General features: G+C 44.3%; 1 protein-coding gene across 2 annotated transcripts in view; it reads right to left on the reverse strand.

Annotated features, from left to right (window-relative positions):
• The window catches only part of RWDD4 (RWD domain containing 4), a 56,883-nt gene that overhangs the window by 9,135 nt on the left and 22,479 nt on the right, over positions 1–25,269 (reverse strand). Inside the window, exons 5-7 of one of the 2 annotated variants that reach the window (XM_029583420.1) lie at positions 21,800–21,917; positions 7,613–7,662; positions 2,295–2,297 (exon numbers count right to left, since the gene is read on the reverse strand). In XM_029583420.1, the coding sequence (XP_029439280.1) occupies positions 2,295–2,297; positions 7,613–7,662; positions 21,800–21,917 (171 nt within the window). The remainder of the gene's footprint in view (positions 1–2,294; positions 2,298–7,612; positions 7,663–21,799; positions 21,918–25,269) is intronic. The other variant, XM_029583493.1, reaches the window with a different exon arrangement.

Consider the following 25,269-nt stretch of genomic DNA (forward strand, 5'->3'; position numbering starts at 1 on the left):
GCAGATGCTGGATTAAATCCAGAGAAAATGAGAATATAAGGAACTGCATTTGACATGGTTCTTTGAATGGTCCAAAGGGAAAGCGTGAACAGCTGGTTTGTGGAATTCCTGAGCTCTTACAGCCTTTCGTTTTCGAGAATATACTGTCTCACAGAAAGGAAGGCCTATGAGGAAAGTATTTCCTGTATAGACTATTTCTATCTTTGTTATTTCAGTAACTATTTGCCTTGATTAACCTATGTAATACTTATTGTGATGTTGTTTATTACTGGTATTCATTTTGATATTATTTATCTTTGTGAATTATACTATTTCCTACAATTTGTACCATATTTAGTCAACTAAGTTTTGCTTTTAGAAGAGAATGTGTGTGTGTTCTATGGCATCAGTAGCATGGGATATACTTAGTTTTTGGGTACATGCCAGGTACTTATAGCTTGGTTTGGCCACTGTTGGAAACAGGATGCTGGGCTCGTTGGACCTTTGATCTGACCCAGTATGGCATATTCTTATGTTCTTACCACTCAGCTCACCATTTACAGCAGTTGCTGAGCTCCATGAAGGGGTTAACAACACTTGGGAATAGTGCTTTTTCCATTTGTTTCACCCCAAGGGTTGCTCCAGTGAAGGGGGAGACTTAGTCGAGGAGTTCCTGCTCAACTTGGCACCCAGGGAGCTAGACGAGAGGACCACCAGTTGTGGCTCTTTAGAGACTTGTGTAGTTCCTACATCTTCCAGGCCCTGGACTTCTAAGAGCACGGAGACAACCTGCAACAATAGTAGCAGTTGTCCTGATCGAAATTCAGTCCTAGGCCCTGGTAACAGATGTCATGTCCATCTATAATGGACCTTTTCCTATTTTATACAGTGTCCTTGAAGCCTAGTGGGCTTCTTGGTGCTGAACATTTCTGTGAAGAAAAATCTTTTTTTTTTTTAAATTTCACTGAAAAATGCTGCTTGAGAGGCTACCAAATCAACCTAATAGTTGAAATGTTTGAAGAAACGAATATACCAAGAAATAACAAGAAAAATAAACCAAACACAGGGTACATGCCCGTGCTGACAACAATTCAATGAAAAAAGACAGACTCACAAGGAAACTCCCAAGTGAAATTCCCGCACACGTTCAATAAAGCAAAATTCCTACAAGCTTAGAAAGAAGGGTCTGTTCGGCACTGTTGGATGATGTCATCCACATGTCATGGCTAATTCACCCCTGCTTGTCGATGGAGAAAGTAAAGAACTATCCAGGGAAATGAGGGGTAAGCACAGAAGCTGATTTTAAATGTTCATGGTTCAAAACTATCTGGATGGGGCATGTCTAGAGGAAAATGACTGTAAATCCCTTGGCTGGATCAGATGACGACACACAAAAAGAGAATTAAAAAACAGAAATTTGCATTTTGTATCTCAATCTGTGAACACAACAATAACGTATTTTTTTTTAAACACATGAGATTTGAAAATGTTGTATCACTACATAATGAAAAGCTGCATTCATTCCATAATTCTTAGGTTTTCACTAGCAGTTAGAATGGCATACCATTAAAGATATTTTGTGATTAAAATATAACACTATAAGGTGCTTAAAGTTGGTGGTGATTGCAAGCTGAGATACCATATGAGGCACTTGCCAGAAGGATGGCATTTTATGATTGCAGATTACAAGATGTGGATCAGCTTATTTCTAAAGTAAATTTTTATATTTAACCTGCATCCACAGTGATAAGTGTCATTTTCTGTGAAGAAGCTTGATTCAATCAAGATAATCATTACTTTAGGACAGCAATAGCTATATGAAAATTTAATTTGGGGTTTAATAAGAAAAAATATCTTTATTCAACAAGGGCCTTTACCTCAGGAGAAATCCAGCAACAATCTAATAAATGTGAAGGAAGATAAGACTGTCTCACTTTTAAGCCACTAGCCATGAGGTTAAGTAAATGGTTAAAGGCATTGGTTATTACAGTATCAATTTTGCCATTTTCCTCCTGATTGAAGACGGGCACTGAAGAGAAAAGTCATATAGGTAAGGTCTCAAAGCTGCAAAACATTTTGCCTCATGCAAAAGCATCTGTACCATCAGATTTGCTACTCTGTTTTTACTGTAAGAACGTCACAACCTACCCTTGTCATAATTAACATGCTTTTCTCGCTGTTAGATTAGGAGGATTAATTTTACAATTAATTTTATTTATTAATAGTAACCTATAGAAACTGTACAAACTGTTCTGCAAAACCATCAGATTATAAACAAGATGGTCCATCAAAAAACATGATATTTAAATACTTACATGCTGGATTGCAGCAGAATCAGTCATGAAACGATTGTTAGAAAGAAAAAGAAAGATGTCAAATTTTAAATACTGTTTGGCTCTTACATCACATCAGTTAAGAATTAAAAGTAGATTTGCAATTGCAGCTAGAAACTTCAAATTAAACCATAAACAAGAAGATTGCTCTATTTAGCATAAGCCAGTTTAAGCCTTGAATAGAGATCTGCACAACTCCTCCTGTTCTGCTGAGTTCTGAAGCAACAGTTACTTTACTCCTCTTGCAGGATAATCCTATCACATAGGGCTAAAGATGGCGAAATGGGTCGTCCCCCCCCCCCCCCAACTGCTTTGCAGGAATTATCTGATCCCTCAGGTAATGAAAGGAACTGCATTAAAAGGACGCTGACCACCTCTTTCCCCACTCAATCCCAAAAGCGGGGTCAGAACAAGTCCCAGTTAGAAACCTGCAGTGCAATGGAGGAAGAGTTCTTTTTTTTTTCAAAGTAATTGGCTAAAACTTCTAAACTACTTTTGAACCTACCAATAACCTAATCCAGTGTTTCACAACATTTTCAAACCTAAGGCACACCCACATCAACAAAACGTTTGCATGGCCCATCAACCTCTGCAAAGCAAAGAGTGCAAAAAGAGCAGCTAGGGAAGCAATGGAAGCCCCAGCAGTCTCTCTTCCAAACGTGGGCAGAGGCCGCAAGGAGCCTGCCAAAATGGGGCAGCATTCCAGTGGCTTTTGAAATCAACAAATGCACCCATGTCTAGGGAGGAGCTTCTAGAGGCTCTCCCACAACAGCAGCTTTAAGAGATGTGGTTACACATACACACAAAGAGAGAGAGACAGGCATTCATGCACAGTGTCAGAAAAATGCTGCTGCTGGTTTTGTTCCTACAATCGTTACCCATGAATCTTCTTCCACCATTTCGTGGATCTTTTGGCAATGAAGGATGAAGTCCAAATTGCATTTGTGGGTGACCCATAGCTTCCAGTAATACTTTCTTGGACTTTAGCCACAATTTAGTCCCACTATTGTGCATAGAGAAGTCTCACCTTAGGGCCTCCTCCTCACTGCTTCTACTTCTCTGTACTTTACTCCCTCCACTCTCAGCTATCTTAACATGGGAACATCGCCCACTTCCTCCTCACCCTGCAGGTGCTGATGTTGCCTCCGATCCTCATTGCCTGCAGACTCCTGCTCCTTCCCCATCCTCATCTTATCATCAAGCATGGACTCCTCCTCCTCCCCCATCTCCCCCTCTCAGATCCTCACCATGAACAGGCCTCCCCACTCTTGGACTCCAGCTCCCTCTACATGCAGAAGAAAGCAGAAATCCAGGCAGTGCAAGAAGCCGGCTCGGTTAGTTATCTTGTCTGCTGCTTGTGGCTACCAGTGTTCCGCCATGGCTACTGCTGCCCCCAACACTCAGAGTGAGTCACATCCAGTATTCAGTGCATGCACTCCCAAAAATCTGGAAACAGAAAAGTTCCTCAGGTGGTGATGACAAGTGTTCCAGAGGCTCAGGGAGGTGGTCAGAAGGGATTCCAGTCTATCCTGCCTTCAGAGGAGAAAGGTGACACCAATCTGATGATGTTGACCACTGAGCTATGGACCTTGTTTGCCTCAGAGACAAGTGCTGTTGGGGAATGTTATCTGACTGGCTGGACTCTGCATGTGGGTTCTGAAGGAGTATCCCTTGGGTCAGGGGTAAAAGATTCTTCCTTAAGGAAGCAAGTACAATAACCTGGAGATGAGAGGATGAAGGGTGTCCTTGTTTTTAGTCACTAGGGAGGCAAAGAAATTCTTTAACAACTCTGCTACTTGGGCCAAGAGCTGCTGTGCCCAAAACATTTTCAGAAACCAAGGTAGAGTCTTCTTGAAAACCCTCTGGACTTTGTAATATTTGTCCTGGGGAGCAATTAGAAATTAAGGGCACCACCAAGCAGCTGGGATCTAGTGAGTCTTTACATGAAGGCCTTGCTCAAGTAGCCTCGATGGGGAACTCACACTTGAAATAGGGGGAGAAGTGATCATATCTCCCTACGCACCCCCCATCCTTCTGGAGTGGGTGGAAGGGACTGGCGATTTGAGGAATAGCTGCAGAGGCAGCACTGAGGCTCCATGTACTGACGGTACCAAACAACGCTACAAAGCTCAAGGAGCCAAGAGAGGAAGCATCATTGGCGCTGAAACTGAATGAGCCTGCAAATGTGTCAGCTGAGGCCTGGTGCTTCTTCTGCACAGACAACTCTGAGAAATGGAACTTTCTTTTTTCTTGGCCCAGAGCCGCACAGTGCACGCGAGGGGCTTGCAGACACCCGAGAACAGCACTTTTGTTCCTTTCTTGATTTTGTTGGCCTATGCCAATGAAGGGGAAGATTTACTTAAGGAGCTCCTGCTTAACTTGATGCCTGGGGAGCTAGAAGAAGCTCCAATTCAAGAGGAGGATTGGCTACAGCTCTCAGAGACTTATGTAGTTCCTCCATCTTCCAGGCTCTGGACTTTAGAGGGCATGGAGACACCCACTGGCTGCAGTCGTAGCAGTTAGATTGTTTGTGGTCAGGTCCTAGGCACTGGTAACAAATGTCATGGCCATTCAGTAATGGGCATCTTTTTACCACACAAACAATATCCCTGAAGCCACTGATGGTGGGCTTCTTAGAGCTGGACATTTTCTGTGAAAATTATTTTTTAAATCACACTGAAAATTGCTGTTTGGTGGCCTGCTGAGAAAATGTAGTAACAGAAAACATTAGAAAAACTGAAGATACTAAGCAATATCACAAATAAAAACAGAGACAGGGTACACATTTGTACTGATGCTCAGATGAAAAAATCCTGAAGGGTTTACGAGGGAGCGCCCACACAGGAACTCCCACACGTGCTCAGTAGAGGGAAAAGCTCTAGAGAATATAAAAACATAATATTTACCATACAGGGTCAGACCAAAAGGTCCATTAAGCCCAGCATCCTGTTTCCAATAGTGGCCAATCCTGGTCACAAGTACCTGGCAGGATCCCAAAAGGTTGATAAGATTCCATGCCCACCTTAATAATGGATTATGGACTTTTCTTCCAGGAACTTGCCTAAATCATTTTTATACCCAGCCACACTAACAGCTTTCACCACATCCTCTGGCAACAAATTCCAGAGTTTAATTATATGTTGTGTAAAGGGTCTTTTTCAGTGCCATCAGTTGATATCACCCACATGCCATGGCTAATTCAGCCCTGCTTGTTGACGGAGATATTGCTGCACATGACAGTGGACTAAGAACAAGATGGTCTACAGCTAGCATAAAAAATACTGGGAGGTCCATATTCAGCCACTATGTGCAGCTGACCTCCCACTTATCCAGCTAACTTAAGCTGGGATATTGAGTCAACTTTAAGACAGGTCATTGGTATGACCAGAGTTAGCTGAATAACTAAATTATCCAGCTAGAATTTAGCCATATAAGAAGCTGAAAATGTTGGTTTTGCCATTTGAATGGTTAACTTATCCATCTAAATGGCTTTTGAATATGGACCTCTGATAAAACAGATACATGCAGATTCTGTAGCACAAAATTGGAAATGGCTATACATATCATTGCTGGGTGTGATGTGCTGTAGTCAAACTTGTCTACAGAAAGGTACAACAAGATGGCATGACTTACCCACTGGAAACTGAGGTCCATATTCAGTCACTGGATAGCCAAGTTAGCCAGATAAACTTATCCAGCTAACTTTGGAGGTATATTGAATAGTGCAGCCACATTATTGAAAATAGCCGGCTATCTTAAAGATAGCTAGCTAACTTTATCTGGTTATCTTTAGGACAGCTCTTTGGTCCAGAATTAGCCAGCTAACTTTGAATATCGGAGTTAGCTGGATAATGCAGCCAGCTAACTCGACCCCTCCCAGGTTACACCACCGGAATGCCTCTAACTTATCCAGCTAAATTCAAGCATCCTAACTTATTAGCTGGCTAGAATTTATCCAGATAAGCGCCCAAATCTTCATTTAGACAGATAACCTCTGATTTATCAGACTAAGGGCCTGATTCACTAAAGCATTTCTCCCATTCTGTGTCCATGGGAAAACGCCTTGATGAAACAGGCCCTAAATTCTTTTGAATATAGACCTCCATGTAAACACTAACACACTGCTGTACCAGAAAAGCAAGTGACTATTCTGTACAACATACTGAGAGATAGAAGATCCTGAAATACCAAGAGAAGCACTCAAAGGACCAGAATATTGAATGAGATTTCTTCAATTTTTTTTATCTTTTATCCTACCTTCTTTTTAAATGTGTTTTTATCTTTATATTTTATTATAATTTACTTTTGTATTGCTTGTTTTATTTTTTATGATATTTATCTTGTATTTTATGATTTATGTAACTATGTTTATTTTTACTTTGTAAACCAATGTGATTGAGTACAGAACAACGGTATATAAATACAATAAATAAATAAATAAATAAATAAAACGTGCCAGAATCAATCAGAAATCATCCCAATTGTAGTGGGCACCAAAGGCCTGATTAAAAAAAAAAAAAAAAAAAGTCCTTGTGCATCTTCATATGTTGCCTATACATACTACACTTAAAGCCTTTTGTGTGTCTATGGACCTATATCCTGTTTTACAACTTTAATGGTACATTGTTGCCGCTGAGGTCTCCTTTAATTTGGAATAAGGTTTCTTGACATTGTCCTTAGAGATTCATTTAAGCTGTGATTTTCTCGTTGGAACATCTCCCCTATTATCTTTGTTGCCGACTCCATGATAAGCTCTCTGGTAACCCAAATATTTTCTGCGATTATGTTAAGCTCTTTTCCTGAATTGAAAATACATGTTTGACAATCTTTATTATTGGCTCTTGTGGAGATGGGGGACAGAGCTATACTCTAAACTCAATGAATGTTACACACTTAGTAATCTGGTGTTTTTGTGTATTTTTGCTTCTTTAATAAATATTTGTACTATATTTGCAGACCCATCAATTTTCGTGAAAAAGAAATAAACATCAATAAATCTAACTTAAGGACTACCGGGGCCAGGGACAGGAGGTCCACATGACAAAATACCCAAATTCAGCATAAACAGACAAATCTCTGAGATGAAGAGAAACACATCTGTGCGGAATTGCAGACAAAAAACAAACTGAGGGGGCACTGCGTGACAGTGATGACGGAGATCATTCTGCACATGCACTGTGAAAGTATGAACAAAGCTCTAGAAGCTTCTAGTAAAGAGATACACCCCAGGGTCCATCGGATGACATCACCCACTTATGTGGAACGATATCCTACTTATTCTTGAAGAATAAAATAATTACCTTTATTACATCAACCCAATTCCATCCCCGAGGAAGCTCGCCTTTGTTATCTATGGAATAAAAAAACAGAAAAGTAAAGCTGTAAACAAGCAATAAGAAGTAAAAAAAATATATACATTCTAACTCCATCATAATAAGAAAGGGCTGGTCAAATAGTGCATCTACTTGGCCAAACTCATTTTGTTTTAAGTTTGTACAAAAATAAGGCACAAAAATGTAGGGGCATGCTATTCCTTTAACATTGAACTCCTGTAAATCCACATAACACCCTGTTAGGACCTTCTTTCCTGAGTCCGCCCCATCAATAACCACACACCTTTACAGGATATAACTGTACTAAAAACAAAAATATTATCTCTCATCTAATATTTACATGTTGAAAAATTTTGAGTATTTGACCCAAACAATAATACGAGGATCTGCAAAAAGTGAAATACACATCGATAATACATTTAAATTATTTTCTTTTCCTATTTGGGGAGTGTCTTCTCCAAGCTGAAAAGTCCTAACCTCTTTAGTCTTTCCTCATAGGGGAGCTCTTCCATTCCTCTTATTTTTTGGTAGCCCTTCTCTGTACCTTCTCCATCGCAATTATACCTTTTTTGAGATGCGGCGACCAGAATTGTACACAGTATTCAAGGTGCGGTCTCACCATGGAGCGATACAGAGGCATTATGACATTTTCCGTTTTATTCACCATTCCCTTTCTAATAGTTCCCAACATTCTATTTGCTTTTTTGACTGCCGCAGCACACTGAACCGACGATTTCAATATGTTATCCACTATGACACCTAGATCTCTTTCTTGGGTTGTAGCACCTAATATGGAACCCAACATTGTGTAATTATAGCATGGGTTATTTTTCCCTATATGCATCACCTTGCACTTATCCACATTAAATTTCATCTGCCATTTGGATGCCAAATTTTCCAGTCTCACAAGGTCTTCCTGCAATTTATCACAATCTACTTGTGATTTAACTACTCTGAACAATTTTGTGTCATCTGCAAATTTGATTATCTCACTCGTCATATTTCTTTCCAGATCATTTATAAATATATTGAAAAGTAAAGGTCCCAATACAGATCCCTGAGGCACTCCACTGTCCACTCCCTTCCACTGAGAAAATTGTCCATTTAATCCTACTCTCTGTTTCCTGTCTTTTAGCCAGTTTGCAATCCACGAAAGGACATCGCCACCTATCCCATGACTTTTTACTTTTCCTAGAAGCCTCTTATGAGGAACTTTGTCAAACGCCTTCTGAAAATCCAAGTATACTACATCTACCGGTTCACCTTTATTTACATGTTTATTAACTCCTTCAAAAAAGTGAAGCAGATTTGTGAGGCAAGACTTGCTTTGGGTAAAGCCATGACGACTTTGTTCCATTAAACCATGTCTTTCTATATGTTCTGTGATTTTGATGTTTAGAACACTTTCCACTATTTTTCCTGGCACTGAAGTCAGGCTAACTGGTCTGTAGTTTCCCGGATCGCCCCTGGAGCCCTTTTTAAATATTGGGGTTACATTAGCTATCCTCCAGTCTTCAGGTACAATGGATGATTTTAATGATAGGTTACAAATTTTTACTAATAGGTCTGAAATTTCATTTTTTAGTTCCTTCAGAACTCTGGGGTAAAAACCATCCGGTCCAGGTGATTTACTACTCTTCAGTTTGTCAATCAGGTCTACCACATCTTTTAGGTTCACCGTGATTTGATTCAGTCCATCTGAATCATTACCCATGAAAACCTTCTCCAGTACGGGTACCTCCCCAACATCCTCTTCAGTAAACACCGAAGCAAAGAAATCATTTAATCTTTCCGCGATGGCCTTATCTTCTCTAAGTGCCCCTTTAACCCCTCGATCATTTAACGGTTCAACTGACTCCCTCACAGGCTTTTTGCTTTGGATATATTTTTAAAAGTTTTTACTGAGTTTTTGCCTCTACGGCCAACTTCTTTTCAAATTCTCTCTTAGCCTGTCTTATCAATGTCTTACATTTAACTTGCCAACGTTTATGCATTATCCTATTTTCTTCTGTTGGATCCTTCTTCCAATTTTTGAATGAAGATCTTTTGACTAAAATAGCTTCTTTCATTTCCCCTTTTAATCATGCCGGTACTCGTTTTGCCTTCTTTCCACCTTTCTTAATGTGTGGAATACATCTGGACTGTGCTTCTAGAATGGTATTTTTTTTTTAAACAATGACCATGCCTCTTGCATACTTTTTACTTTTGTAGCTGCTCCTTTCAGTTTTTTTTCTAACAATTTTTCTCATTTTATCAAAGTTTCCCTTTTGTAAGTTTAGCACGAGAGCTGTTCCTCTTCCAGTCATTAATTCAAATTTGATCATATTATGATCACTATTGCCAAGCAGCCCCACCACCGTTACCTCTCTCACCAAGTCCTGTGCTCCACTGAGAATTAGATCTAAAATTCCTCCCTCTCTCGTCAGTTCCTGAACCAATTGCTCCATAAAGCTATCATTTATTCCATCCAGGAACGTTATCTCTCTAACGTGTCCCGATGATACATTTACATAGTCAATATTGCGGTAATTGAAGTCTCCCATTATTACCGCACTACCAATTTGGTTAACTTTCCTAATTTCTCTTAGCATTTCACTATTCGTCTCACCATCTTGACCAGGCGGACGGTAGTATACTCCTATCACTATAGTCTTCCCCGACACACAAGGGATTTCTACCCATAAAGATTCAATTGTGCATTTAGTCTCGTGCAGGATGTTTATCCTGTTGGGCTCTATGCCATCCTGGACATAAAGTGCCACACCGCCTCCCGGGTGCTCCTCTCTGTCATTGCAATATAATTTGTACCCCAGTATAGCACTGTCCCATTGGTTGTCCTCCTTCCACCATGTCTCTGAGATGCCAATTAAGTCTATGTTATCATTCACTGCTATACATTCTAATTCTCCCATGCTTGAAGCTCACCCACAGTCTAACCTATCAAGAGTAGACCTAGCCATCCTGTCCATAGGATAACTCAGGTGAGCAGGAAGGCACTTTGGTCAACTTGGTGAAGTTTGAAAAGCTAATCCCCTCTGCTTACCTATGCACCCTTACAATGACGAGAGTGGCCATGCACAATAGTGTCAAGGGTGACCATGGTGCTCAAAGCAGTACTGGTCCTTGACGCAGTCCTGACATCGATGTGTCACACCATCGGTGCACTGGCATGGGCAACCAATACTGGGTATGGCACCAAAGGTGCAGCAGCAACACTGCCTGCCCAGATTCCTGCTCCCCCTCTCTCACAAGGAGACTGCACTACCCAGCATACCATGATCCCTGCAGCCACAGGAGTCTCCCTTCAGTCTCGTTTGTAGCAAAAGGTGCGAGCGAAAAAATAAAACGTTTCGGACCCAACTCCGTGGGGTGGCGAGTGGGTTTCGTGAGGACCACATCCTGCAGTCTTGGGAGAACACTTGTTACAGGTAAGCAAATCTGCTTTCTCCCAGGACAAGCAGGATGGTAGTCCTCACATGTGGGTGATTAGCAAGCTACAGTCTGACTCATATTTGTTTGGAACAACAGCATACAACTTGTGCAATAGGCACAGCAACAGGAGTACTGTTGGGAAAAATGAGGCAGCCTGAAAATCACAACAGATTTGATGTGGAAGGAGTTGGGATTATACTGGAAATAAGTTCAAGACGGATTGGCCAAAGGCAGAGTCTTGACATCCTTCCTTGTCCAGACAGTAATGTGCTGCAAATGTGTGATGAGAGCTCCATGTTGCAGCTTTGCAGATGTCAGCAATCGGTACTGAATAATAGTGTGCTACTGAGGTTGCCATGGCTCTTACTGAGTGCGCCTTCACTCGTCCCTGGAGAATTCAATACAGTCTGCTAGCCAGTTGGAGAGTTTGCTTGCCCACTGCAACGCCTAGTCTGTTTCTGTCAAAAGAAACAAAGAGTTGGGTGGATTTCCTATGGACTGTAGTGCGGTCTAGGTAAAATGCAAGTGCACGTTTACAATCCAAGATGTGTTAAACTCTCTCGCCCTGGTGAGAGTGAGGCCTTGGGAAAAGGTGGGCAAGACTATAGATTGATTCAAGTGGAAGGCAGTAACCACCTTGGGAAATAATTTAGGGTGAGTACGTAGGACCTCTCGGTCATGTAGGAAACTGGTATAGGGTGAGTATGTAACAAGTGCTTTTAACTCACTAACCCTTCGAGCAGATGTAATGGCTACTAGGAAGAGAACTTTCCATGTAATAAATTTTACATTGCAGGAGTGCAAAGGCTCAAACGGGGATCGCAGAGCCTTGTAAGTACTACATTTAGGTCCCATTCAGTGACTAGTGGCCGTAGAGGGGGCTTGAGTTGTAGTAGGCCCCTCAAATCTACTCACAAGGGGTTGCGCTGTTACAGGGGCATCCCCAACTCCTTTGTGGTACGCTGAGATAGCACTCAGGTGTACCCTCACCGAAGAAGTCTTGAGACCAGAGTCTGAAAGGTGCCAGAGATAGTCTAATAGAGATGGCATGGGGCAGGAAAAGGGGTAGATACCTTTTTGTGTGCACTACATGGTGAATCTTTTCCACTTAGAACGATAGAATTTTCGTGTGGGAGGCTTTCGTGAGGCTACAAGCACTTGAGAGACATCAGTTGAAAGACTGAGTGGTTGGAGGATAAAGCTTTCAACATCCAGGCTGTGAGGGATAGGGTCTGAAGATTCGGATGGCGTAACATGCCTTGGTTCTGAGTTATGAGAGTAGGCGCTGTGCCCAGGCGAATGGGTTCTCTGATCGAGAGGTCGAGAAGCATGGGAAACCATACTTGTCGAGGCCAATAAGGGGCTATGAGAGTATCATTGACCCTTTGTCCTGTTGTAGATTCACGAGGGTTTTGGCTATCAGCGGTATCGGGGGATACGCGTATAGGAGGCCTGTGTTCCAGGGGCGAGCGAAAGCGTCCATGGCTAACTTGTTTTGTTGCCTGTGCAGGGCGCAGAATCTGTCCACTTTGTGATTCAGTTCGGATGCAAACAGGTCTATTGTTGGTTGACCCCAGCGTTGGAAAATTCTGGTCGTTACCACAGGATCCAGAGACCACTCATGGGGATAGAACTGTCGGCTGAGACGATCTGCTACTATGTTCTGCATGCCTGCCAGATAAGTGGCCCATAGATACATGGAGTGTGCAAGGGTCCACTGCGTGGCTTCTTGGCAGAGGATATAAGAGCCTGTGCCGCCCTGCTTGTTCAAGTACCACATTGCAACTGTGTTGTCTGTTTGTATGAGAACAGTCTTGTATGAAAGGCAGTCCTTGAACGCATATAGAGCATAACGTATAACTCGAAGCTCTAGGAAGTTGATCTGAAACGATGCTTCGAGCTGTGTCCAAGTACCGCGAGTTTGAAGATTGTTCACATGAGCTCCCCAATCCAAGGTGGATGCATCTGTGGTCAGAGTTATCTGTGGAACTGGTTGCTGAAAAGGCAGACCTGTTAGCAAGTTGACTTTGTTCGTCCACCAGAGGAGTGAGAAACACAACTGGTGGGTTACTTGAATCCGGGATGAAAGTGGTTGAATGGCTTGGAGCCATTGAGATTTCAAAATCCATTGAGTTATTCTCATGGCCAGACGTGGACCATGGAAGCCATGCGTCCCAGCAACTTTAAGAATTGATGGGCTGAGGCTGTCTTCTTTGCGCACAGAGATACAGCTAGTCTGGAGAGCATGTATGCGTGGTCATTGGGCAGGAAGGGCTTTGCCACCATGGTGTCCAAATCTGCTCCGATGAAAGTCAGGAGGTGAGATGGAGTCAGTTGGGATTTTTGGTAGTTGATGAGAAATCCCAGAGTGTGTAGCAGATTGATAGTGAGCTTGAGAGCTCACTATCTGGTCACCGCATCTCAAAAAAAGATATAATTGCGATGGAGAAGGTACAGAGAAGGGCTACCAAAATGATAAAGGGAATGGAACAACTCCCCTATGAGGAAAGACTAAAGAGGTTAGGACTTTTCAGCTTGGAGAAGAGATGGCTGAGTGGGGATATGATAGAGATGTTTAAAATCATGAGAGGTCTAGAACGGGTAGATGTGAATCGGTTATTTACTCTTTTGGATAGTAGAAAGACTAGGGGGCACTCCATGAAGTTAGCATGGGGCACATTTAAAACTAATCGGAGAAAGATCTTTTTCACTCAACGCACAATTAAACTCTGGAATTTGTTGCCAGAGGATGTGGTTAGTGCAGTTAGTATAGCTGTGTTTAAAAAAGGATTGGATAAGTTCTTGGAGGAGAAGTCCATTACCTGCTATTAAGTTCACTTAGAGAATAGCCACTGCCATTAGCAATGGTAACATGGACTAGACTTAGTTTTTGGGTACTTGCCAGGTTCTTATGGCCTGGATTGGCCACTGTTGGAAACAGGATGCTGGGCTTGATGGACCCTTGGTCTGATCCAGTATGGCATTTTCTTATGTTCTTAGAGCTCCTTGCTTGGATTGGCTCTTGATGAGCCAGTCGTCCAGGTAAGGAAAGATGTATATGCTTTTCTTGTGTAGATGGGCCGCAGCCACTGCTAAGCACTTTGTAAATACACGGGGTGCCGAGGCAAGTCCAAAAGGCAGGACCTGGTACTGAAAGTGTTGATGACCCACTAGGAAATGCAAGTACTTGCGGTGATGTGGGGATATTGGAATGTGGGCGTAAGCGTCTTTAAGATCCAGAGAACAGAGTCAATGGAGAAATTACTTACCTGATAATTTCATTTTCCTTAGTGTAGACAGATGGGCTCAGGACCAATGGGTATTGTGCTATCCTGATAGCAGATGGGAGACTGAGTCAGATTTCAAGCTGACGTCACCCTACATATATCCATGCAGCAAGCTTAGCTCTTCAGTATTCTCTTTGACAAGCCAGTGTGGATATATGTTGCTTAATACTTGATTAACCTTGACCTGGTATATTCAAAGAGAATATATATATATATATACCTCAGCAGGGAGAGCATAGACCCTGGGGAATGGTCGCTGGTGGACACGGCCTTCCAGCTGATAGTAAATCAATGGGGTCTCCCAGTCATGGACCTACTGGCAACTCATCTCAATGCCCAAGTCCCCAGGTTCTTCAGCCACAGGCCTACCCCTAGTTGAAGACACCCGCAGTTGTCTGGTGTTGGCGTTTATTGTTTGAGTGCACTGGCGGTCTCTGAGATGTTGTATTTTTCCACGATGTGGGAGGCCAAAATCCCTTGCAGATTTATTTCCGCCCACGCTATGAGGGGATCTATTTCCAGAGACATCTGCTGGCTCTTGGTTCCTCCTTGGCAGTTGATGTAGGCAATGGTTGTCGTGTTGTCCGACTCGCCTCGGAGTCCATGGCTGAATTGTAGGCAGGCTAGTCTGACCGCTTGAGCTTCCAGGCGGTTTGTATTCCATCCTGCCTCTTCCTTGTTCCATTGACCCTGGGCCGTCAGTTCCTGACAGTGGGCTCCCCACCCTTGCAGGCTTGCGTCTGTGGTGAGCAAGATCCAGTTCGATGGGGATAGGTTTACCCCTCTGCTTAGGTGGTCTTCCTGTAGCCACCATTGAAGCTGGTCCCGAACCTCTGTCAGTAGCTGTAGGAGAATTGAGTAGTTCTGGGACGCTGGGTTCCATCGTGACAGTAGGGAACGTTGTAGCAGTCGCATATGGGCCATTGCCCACGGAACGACTTCCAGAGTTGATGTCATGAGGCCGAGGACTTGAAGGTAGTCCCATACCTTGGGGTGAACAGAAGTCAACAGTTTTTGCAATTGACCCATCAGTTTCCTTCTCCTTGGAGGGGGGAGGCAGACCTTGTTCTGTTTGGTATCGAACCGGACTCCCAGGTATTTTAGTGACTGGGAGGGCTGTAGGCAGCTCTTGGCTGTGTTCACGACCCACCCGAGTTCCTGTAGTAGATTCTTGACTCTGGTGGTCCTGTGGCGACTCTCCTCCAGAGACTCTGCCTTGATTAGCCAATCGACCAAATAAGGATGTACCAGGACTCCTCCTTTCCACAGTGCTGCCGCAACTACCACCATAATTTTGGTGAAAGTTCTGGGGGCGGTAGCTAGTCCGAAGGGTAGCACCCAGAATTGGTAATGATGGCCCAGTATCGCAAAGCACAGGACGCTCTGGTGGTCCTGATGGACCAGGATGTGAAGGTAGGCTTCAGATAGGTCCAGGGAGGTTAAGAATTCTCCTGGTTGTACCGCCATTATAACGGAGTGTAGGGTTTCCATGCAGAAGTGTGGTAACTTCAGGTAACGGTTGATGGCCTTGAGGTCCAGGATGAGCCGGAATGTTCCTTCTTTCTTGGGAACGATAAAATAGATGGAATTGTGGCCAGTATTTTGTTGAAGCGTGGGCACCGGGGCTATTGCCTTCAGGCTGAGTAGTCTTGCTATTGTGGTTTCCACTGCCAGTCTCTTGGAGTGGGAGTGGCAAGGTGATCTCAAATTTGTCTGGAGGGATGCTTTGGAATTCCAGAGAGTACCCCTCTCGAATGATAGGACCCACCTTTAGTAGAAGAGGGCAAATCTGCCCACTATGACTTCTTCCTGTGCATGGGTCTGCGTCTTCTCATTGTGGGGAACAGCCGGAGCCTGCCCCTGAGCCTGCTCCCGTCTTAATGTGTCTGTTCCGAAAGGAATGAGACCTTCCTGAAGGGCGAGGCACTTGCAACTGTGTACTCATAAGGTCTAAAACGCTGCGATCTTCTGCCCTTAGTTCTTCTGGGGGAGGAGCGCTGATGTGTTCTTTTGTTCCTGTCTTCAGGTAGTTGGGGTACTGGAGATTCGCCCCATTTGTTGGCTAGCTTCTCCAGTTCGCTTCCGAACAAGAGATCCTTTAAAAAGCACTCTCGTGAGGTTTGCTTTGGATTTCGCGTCAGTCGACCAATTCCGGAGCCATAGTTGTCTTCTGGCCGCCACTGCCGCGGCGACGCCCCTCGCCGAGGTGCACACAAGTTCTGAGGTAGCATCGGTGAGGAAGGAGATCGCAGGCTCCATCATTTCTCTGGGCGTGGTTGTGTCTCTGGAGAGGAGTAAACAGGAACGTGCCAACAATGCACAGCAGGAAGCAATCTGTAGCGTCATTGCTGATTCGTCAAAGGACTGCTTAAGGATGGCTTCCAGCCTTCTGTCCTGGGTGTCCTTCGGTGCCGCTCCTCCCGCCACAGGGATTGTAGAGCGCTTTGAGACTGCACAGATCATAGCGTCCCCTTTAGGGAAGTGTAGGGGTTCCTTAGCCGTGGGTTCCAGCAGGTATAGGGCTTCTAGGGCCTGCCCCCCTTTGAAGCTGGCCTCCAGAGCATTCCATTCCAGGTCAATCAGTTCCTTGATGGGCTCCAACATAGGAAAGTAGCATGAGGCCTTATGGAGATACACCAAAATGGGGTTCTTCTTTGGTTCCATTATAGGATCAGTGCCTGGAAGGCCCAGTGTCTTCAGAGTCTGGGACACGAGGGCTGTTAATTCGTCCATGTGGAAGAATCGGAGCATGGTTCGGTATGGCTCCATCCCTGGGGGAATTTCTCCTTCTTCCAGGTAGTCAGTTTCCTCTTCTGAGTTGTCTGGATCCCCATCAGGGAGGCTCTTGGTTAGGAGAGGCATGCCTCGAGGGACTCGGGAGGTGCCGGGAAAGGCTTGTGCTTCTGGCAGGGGTTGAATCAGGTGCGCAGCAGGGGCTGGTTGTGCCTGAACAAAGGTTTGCAGCCCTTTAAAAAATTTCACCAGGAGAAGGTTCTTGGGTCCATGTTGATCTCAGGAGGGGTTGTAGTGGAAGCCTCAGAGGTACTTTCCTGTGGGGGCGCCAAGTTGGAAATACATAGGTCCGGGGTGCCATCATCAGTGGTTCTAGATCCCTCTCCTGGCTGTAGGGGGTCTTGTATTGGTTCCCCCTGAGCCTGTTCACACTGTTGGCATAGGAGGGATTCCAATTCATGTTGCGCAGCTCTTAAGTGGCAGGCTGGGCAAAGGAAGTGTCCCTTGGCCTTCTTGGATGGCGGTGCCATTGTTTGTGCATGTGTAGAGCTTCAAACTCATCCGTGTGTGGAGGTATGCGCGTGGATGTGCTTAGTTGTGCGCACCAGATGCGCAGACTTTATGTGTACGGGCTACGGACTTTGTGCACCCGACTACGATGTGTGCGTGGCACAGTTGTGCGCCTTTTACGGGCGCGCTCAAGTTAGGAGCCTTGGCCCTCCGGCCTGCCCCGCGTGTACTGACTTAAAAGTTTAGGTTTCTACCTTACCTGGTCTTGGCGCTTACCGGCTGCGTGCTGGGCAGTCTCCAGCTGCAGGGGTGGGGGGGGGGGGGAAGAGGAGAATACCTTCATCGCCGCACTCGAATCTGCACCCGCTGCCTTTCAGCCACCTTGGGGGTTAAGTCCATGCCGGGAATTGGCTGCTGGACCAAGGCTCACCTCTGAGGAATATCGAGAATCACCTCAGGAAAGTCTCGACTGTGGGAGGGACCCTTAGGTTTCACCGCAGGAGAAGCGGGGCTCTCTTCTTAAGAGGTAAATTTTCTTTCTTTCTTGTTGTAAATGTTACACTATTCTCTTTTGGATAGTGTCCGCATCTGCTATGGAGACTGAGAAATACTGAAGAGCTAAGCTTGCTGCACGGGTATATGTAGGGTGATGATAGCTTGAAATCTGACTCAGTTTCCCATCTGCTATCAGGAGAGCACAATACCCATTGGTCCTGAGTCCATCTGGCTACACGCTAGGAAATCTCCTTTTTGCAGAAGGGGGAAGCATGGTGCCCAAGGACCATTCTGAATTTTTCTTTTTTTGAAGAAATTTGTTGATATTACGGAGGTCTAAGATGGGGCAGAGGCCGCCTGATTTCTTTGGAATGAGAAAATAGCGGAAGTAGAACCCTCTGCCCTGCTGTGCCCGGGGAACAGGTTCCACGGCCCTGGTGCCCAGAAGGGTGGACAGTTCTGACTCTAGAAGACCTTTGTGATCTTCTTGCATCCACAGATTTGGTGGTAAGTCCGGGAGTACCATGAGGAAATTTAGATGGTATCCCTGGGTTATAATTAGTCTGTGGTTATGTTGAGCAGGTTGGTCATGAAATGGCGAATTCAAAACCAGATTTGCCAGTAAGAGGTGGAGTTATGGAGGGACTGCTGTCCTCTGGATATGCCTCAAAATCCAGAGGCCTGGCCTGTTTGCGGTGGTGGCTGAGGCCTGGATGCCTTGGGCTGTTGAGGATGTGTTTTCTGAGACGGTCTGGTTGGCCTCACGCGAAATGCAGGTGGGTAGTATCTGCATGGGCGATAAAATTGTTTCATAGGGTCCCTTCTAATGGATCTTCGTGCAGAAGAAGGGGCCTCGGTAGTCACTGTGGATAATTGTCACAGGGTCTCATTATGGTCTTTTAGTTGAGCCACTGCATTTTCTAACTTGTGGCCGAATAGGTTTTCACCGGTACATGGCAAATCGGCAAGTTTGTTTTGGACTTCAGGTCTCAAGTCAGAGGCCACCTACTGGCACTGATTCCTGTCGCGGACATGTGAGAAGCTGTTTCAAAGGAGTCATAGGCAGCACGAACCTCATGTTTGCCAGCCTCAAGGCCTTTATGTAGTATGGCGTTGAGACTATCTTGTTGCTGTTGGAGGAAGAGTCGGCTATTCCCTGAACCTGCTTCCAGAGATTTTTTTGATACTATGTCATGTAAAGTTGGTATGCAGCTATGAGTGACACTAGCATAGAACCTTGAAACATCTTGCGACCTAAGATATCAAGGAACTTTTTGGTCCTTGCCAGAAAGTGTTGAAGAGTGTGGTTGCAGTCTTCTGGCCTTCTTTTGTGCAGACTCAACTACCACCGATTGATGGGGCAGTTGTGGTTTTTGGAAACCAGGAATATGTTGGGCAAGATAAGTCATATCTGTCCTCTTATTCACAGGCTGAATAGCACAAGGATGTTCCCAGAGACGATGTTGCAGATCTACTAGCACTTCGTGTACTGGTACAGCAATCACTTCTTTTGGTGCATCCACAAATTGGAGAACCTCTAATGTTTTGTGGCGTGTGTCCTCTTCTGCAATAAGTTCAACGGGAATTGTCTCTGACATCTCCCTAATAAAATTGACAAAGGAGAGATCCTCTGGGAGAGGATTCCTCCTTTCTTCTGGAAGAGATGGTTTTGATAAGATATCTTCCATGGATGTGTCTGTGTCAACATCTTCCCATGTGTCAGAAAAGGTCTCTTGTCGAGATCCTGAGGGAGGGAAGAAGATTGGTACAGTAGGACGGGTTGGCACCGATGGATCCTTCGATGGCCTCGATGGAAGATGCAGTGGCACAGATGTGGGTTTCGGCGGCACCAGAGGAGTCGATGGAAAACAAGGGGCTCTCCGTCCCGAGAGCCCTGATGGACCAGGCATCAGTTCAGGCATCAGTGACAGAGGACTGGAATCCGTGCCTTCGTCATCTGAGGACCCCGGAATGGGAATAGGGGATTTCAGAGGCTTTGCAGGTTGCTTTGGCATCGGTGGCCTGGGTTGTGTTGGAAGGGCACCGATGAGTGTATCCAGCCTGGTTAGCAACGGTGCAAATATCGATGGCTCCGGTGTCGGTATGACGGCCGGTATCGATGGCTGTAAGTCTCTGAGAGCATCGAGCACTGCCTGGCGGATGAAACTGCCCAGTTCCTTCCTGAAAGCTGTTGTAGATATCGCAGCTACAGGGGTTGGCAGGCTAGGTGCTACCTGCACCTCCACAGGGACTTGTGGGGGCTCAGTAACCAGCACAGATATTGGTGGGGATCGCCTTGGTTTTTCGGATGGAGAGGGTGTCAGAGGCTCCTCTACCAGTGTCTTCTTCACAAGCAGCTCGATAGCCATCGAAGTCGATGCGGGGCTTGTGCCGGCACCGGGAGTCGACTTGTGTCGGTGCTTCCCTCTGTGCTTGGTCCGGTCTTTCCCCAGTACAGAGGTGGATGCCTTAGAAGGAGTTGGTGACGGGCGGTCACCGCTGCCCTGGTGAGGTTTTATGACTAACTTTTTCAATGGTCCTTCCGGTGACGATTGGGTGGATGTTGATGGAGTCAACTTGATTTTGAACAGAGAGTCTCCATTCTTGTCGAGGCGAGGCCGCCTACCCTTCGGAGTCATCTGGGCACAACTTGGGCAGTTAGACACGTCATGTGATGAGCCAAGGCACAGCACACAGACATCATGTGGGTCAGTAATCGACATGGTTCAGGGGCACTCTGTACATTTTCGTAAAACTGCTGCCATAATGGCAGAGGTTGAGGCCCAAAAATGGTCGATGGCCTGCGGACACAGAAAAAGGTGGGAGCGGGAATCGACCGGGAATAGTGAACTTACTCACTGAACAATGGAAAAACACTATCCCGATGGGAGAACCCTATGAGGGAATTTTTTTTTAAGTAAAATATTAATTATTAATTTTTTCCGTGAGGAAAATTGTGTGAGAGATTCTCACAGAGCTCCTAACCGCGGGGCAAACTGCAGCATGGAACAAAAAGACTAAAGGGAGACTCCTGTGGCTGCAGGGATCATGGCATGCTCAGTGTGCCAGTCAAACATTCTAGAAACTACCATCCTGCTTGCCCTGGGAGAATACTTCTCCCACTAAATTTCCTGTAACCTTACTAGATTAGATGCTTAACCACAAAGATGACTAATACATGACATATATCAGCAAGACTAAAAAAAAAAAAAATAAAAAACGTGCCTGGCCACTACTGAACCCAGGAGAGCTGCTGCTTTGTCCAGAACTAGAGAGAGTGTGAGTTTCCAAAGAAACTGAAAGAAAAAGTAAAGGAAAAGTCCTCTTCCTTCTCTTTCCTTGTCCCCTTTAGAGACCATGCATAAAACATGCTAAGAATAGGCAAAACAAGAACTGAAGAAAAGCAGCACAAAAAAATCCCCTAAACTTCCCAGCCGAGAGAGGCCCGGATCAGAAAACAGCCACTGTGACTTGGGAGGTCCCCTCTCAGCTCAGAAAAAGAGGGAAAGAAAAAAAAAAAAAGCAGCCACAAGACAAAACAAATCCAAGTGCAAGAAACCCAACAAAAACCCAGGAAGAGAAGACATAAAAGAGAAAAAAAGTTACCGTGGAAACATTTCTGCTGCCCTAGTTCCTAAACTTTTTGGCTGCTGCCCTTGTTATCAAGCCTATGTGCTTTTATCACTGTGAAACAAACCTGTTTTGTCTGCTAGTTTTCGTTTCTGGGCTTTTGAAAGCTGCTCCTTTTTGTCTTTTTTCTTACTTGAGGAGACTACATTGGGAGCTTCAGCTGGGCTCTCGCTTCCTAAGGATGTCTAGGGATGAAAAGTATAACAGCAAAAATAAGCCTCAAACTAAAAGTGCACACACAGCAAAAGGAGATACTTAATCTTACCTGATAATTTCCTTTCCTTGAATCCTGCCATACCAGTCCAGATGAGTGGGATGTACCCAAGCTATCCTCACAATGGGTGGGAGGAGATGCAGGCTACTCTCAAGACTCCTGACCCAAAAAATGGTCATGCCTACTTCAGAGATCCCAAGTGGTAATGCTTAGTAAAGGAATACAAGGCGACCAAGTCACCGCTTTGCAAAATCCTCTGGAGAGGCTGTCCTAGATTCAACTCAGAAAGCCACTTTAGCCCTCACTGAATGCATTCTCAGCTCTTCTGGAACAGGTAGCCCTTGGCTAATATATGTTGTGCCCATAGCTTCCTTAATCCATCTAGCTATAGAAGATTTAAAAACCACCTAGCCCTTATGAGGCTTACTAAACACAATAAACAGTCTTTTGAACTTGCAAAAGGAAGTGGTCACTTTAAAATACCGCAAAACAGTTCTACGTACATCCAATATATATATAGATTTCTATTCTCACCGGTACAATTCCTTTGATTTAAACATTGGTAAGGAAATTGATTAGTTAAGATGAAGGTCTAAAATCAACTAAGGTAAGGAGAGGGGCATGGGACGAATCACTAATCTTTCCTCTGGGATCAACAAGTATGGATCCCTGCAAGGCTTGTATCTCTGAGATGTGTCTCACTGAAGAGTTTGCCGCCAGAAAGAATCTTCAAGGATGAATTCTTGAGTTGCTCAAAAGGGGCTCTCTTGCTAAAGCCCTCAACATCTAGAGGGACCACTGGATGAAAACAGAGGGCCGAGATGCTTTACACCAATGATCCCCAAACTATGGCCTGTGGGCTGGATGTGGCCCACCATAATTTTCCCTCCAGTCCCCAGAAATTTTTTGTTCTTTGAGGGGGTGGAGTGTTTTTTCTCCCTTAGGTGCAGCTGTGGTGGCAGTAGCTGTAGCAGAAAGGCTGGCTGGGTTTCCTAGACCCTGCCAGCAAGAGAGGAGCCATCGGACAGCGGTGCCACAGACAACCACTGGTGGCAAGGCCAAACCTTGCCAGGGGAAAATCAAGAGGTGGCAAGGTGGGTAGAGGCAAATGAAGGGAAGGGAGATGAGAAGGGAGAGAGAGGATGGGGAGTGAGAAGGAAAGAGGTAAATGAGATGGAGGGGTAGGGATGACAGTAAGTGAAAGGAGGGAGTGAAGGGGGATGGTGTTAAAGTAAGAGTGAACTGAAGTTACAAAAAAAATTGAAATTTTTCTGCTTCTCTCTCTTACATTTACCTTTGTAAGTGAATAGATGTTTATATATATATATATTTTTTTTTTTTTTTTGCATAGTGTCACTTTTTCTTTTTTCTCCTCCTTAGATTATATGTATTAGTATTGCAGATATATTTTTTCTTTTTGTATTTAGAAATTTTGGAATAGTAAATTCCTTGCTGCATTACTTGATTGCCTTATTAAAATGTATGTACATTTTAAAAAATAAAGAGAAAATTATAAAAAAAAAGAGTGAAGTGATGGGAAAAAGTGGGACAGAGTAAATAAGAATGAAGGGGTGAATGAGAGTGAGGCGTGGGAGAGAGGTGGTGGGGTGAGAGTGAAGGGAGAAGGTACGAGGGAGTGCATCACACACAACCTTACACCTTTGTAGCAGAAATGTAGCTGGCAGGGTTTCTAGTAGTGTAGCACAGTTGCCACTTTCCCATTCTACAGCAATCATGTCTCTGATAGACCTGTGTAAGGAAAAGGCTTTGAGGTTTCCTGCAGCCCTCCAAAATGGAATCCTTGGTCAGCTGATTAAAAAAAAAAAAAGGAATTTCAGAACTTAGGAAGTAAGAGAGAATTGAACTCTCTCAAAAGCTTGAGGACAGAGAACCCCTCAGTATATGTTGAGACTTTCCCCTTCCTCCTCTTCTCAGATCCCTATCCTGAAGCAGACTGGTTGGAAGTAAGAACCTCCAAGAGATACTGGGGGGCAGACGACATACTGGGGGGCAGACGACATACTGGGGGGCAGACGACATACAGATCATAATCCCCATAAAAAAATCCATTATAAACACATTAGAATTCTGGAACAACTGCCTGACTGAGATCAAACTCCTCCTAAACAGTCTTAACCTTATACTAAATGCCTCAAAAACAGAATTCCTAATCATAGCACCCGAAAACAACAACATCACCACAAACCTACCAGCCAACCTGCAAACCTCGCACGTAAGAGACCTAGGAGCAATCATTGATAACCGCCTAAACCTTAAATCATTCATAAACCAAACAACCAAGGACTGTTTTCACAAGTTATACATCCTCAAAAGAATCAGACCACTGTTCCACTCTCAAGACTTCAGAACAATTCTACAAGCAATAATCTTCTCAAAGCTGGATTATTGTAATTCTATTCTATTAGGTCTCCCTGCCTCCCATACAAAACCCCTTCAGATGGTGCAGAACACAGCCGCCAGAATTCTGACCAACTCCATGAAATTCGACCACATCACCCCTATCTTGAAAACCCTTCATTGGCTTCCCATTCACTACAGAATTATGTATAAATCTATTACCACCATTTTCAAAGTCATACATCAACTCGCACCATTAAATCTTCAAATACCACTCAAGAAACACACCTCTGTCAGACCAACTAGAGAACACTACAAAGAATCACTTCATGTTCCAAAAGCCAAAACGTTCCAACACAAATCTTTAGAAGACAGAGCTCTATCCACAGCAGGACCGCGCCTATGGAACTTCATATCCCTTCAGAGCTTCGCCAGGAACCATGCCTACCTACCTTTAGGAAAAGACTAAAAACCTGGCTTTTCAAAAAAGCCTACCAGAATTCAGATTGATCCAGGTTCCCTTTCAACCACTAATTGTCACCCCTAACCTCCCTCTTCCCTTTATCCTAGTGTAAACCCCACCACCCCTATATTCTACCACTTCCTTGACTTCATTTAGCCCTCGACATCCTCTAGACACAGATCCTTCATTGCATACTATGTAAATATTCAATGTAAATGCGTTTTTAATGTGTAAATATTCCTGTCCCTTTCTCTTTTTTCCTCCTATCCCAGTTGGTAACTTCCTTGTTCATTGTAACTATTATTTTCTGCACCAGTTCAATTACCTCTAGTTCTATGTTCATTGCACGACTTGTTAAATGTAAACCGACTTGATGCAACCTCTGGTCGTGAAAGCCGGTATAGAAAATAATAAATAAATACATTTAAAAAATCCTTCACCCTAAGAGTAACATTTGATTTCCCAAGGAATACTAAGTGCAGGAGGTCTCGCAAGAATCAGG

The sequence above is a fragment of the Rhinatrema bivittatum genome, chromosome 1 (assembly GCF_901001135.1).
Source record: "Rhinatrema bivittatum chromosome 1, aRhiBiv1.1, whole genome shotgun sequence".
Lineage (NCBI taxonomy): Eukaryota > Metazoa > Chordata > Amphibia > Gymnophiona > Rhinatrematidae > Rhinatrema > Rhinatrema bivittatum.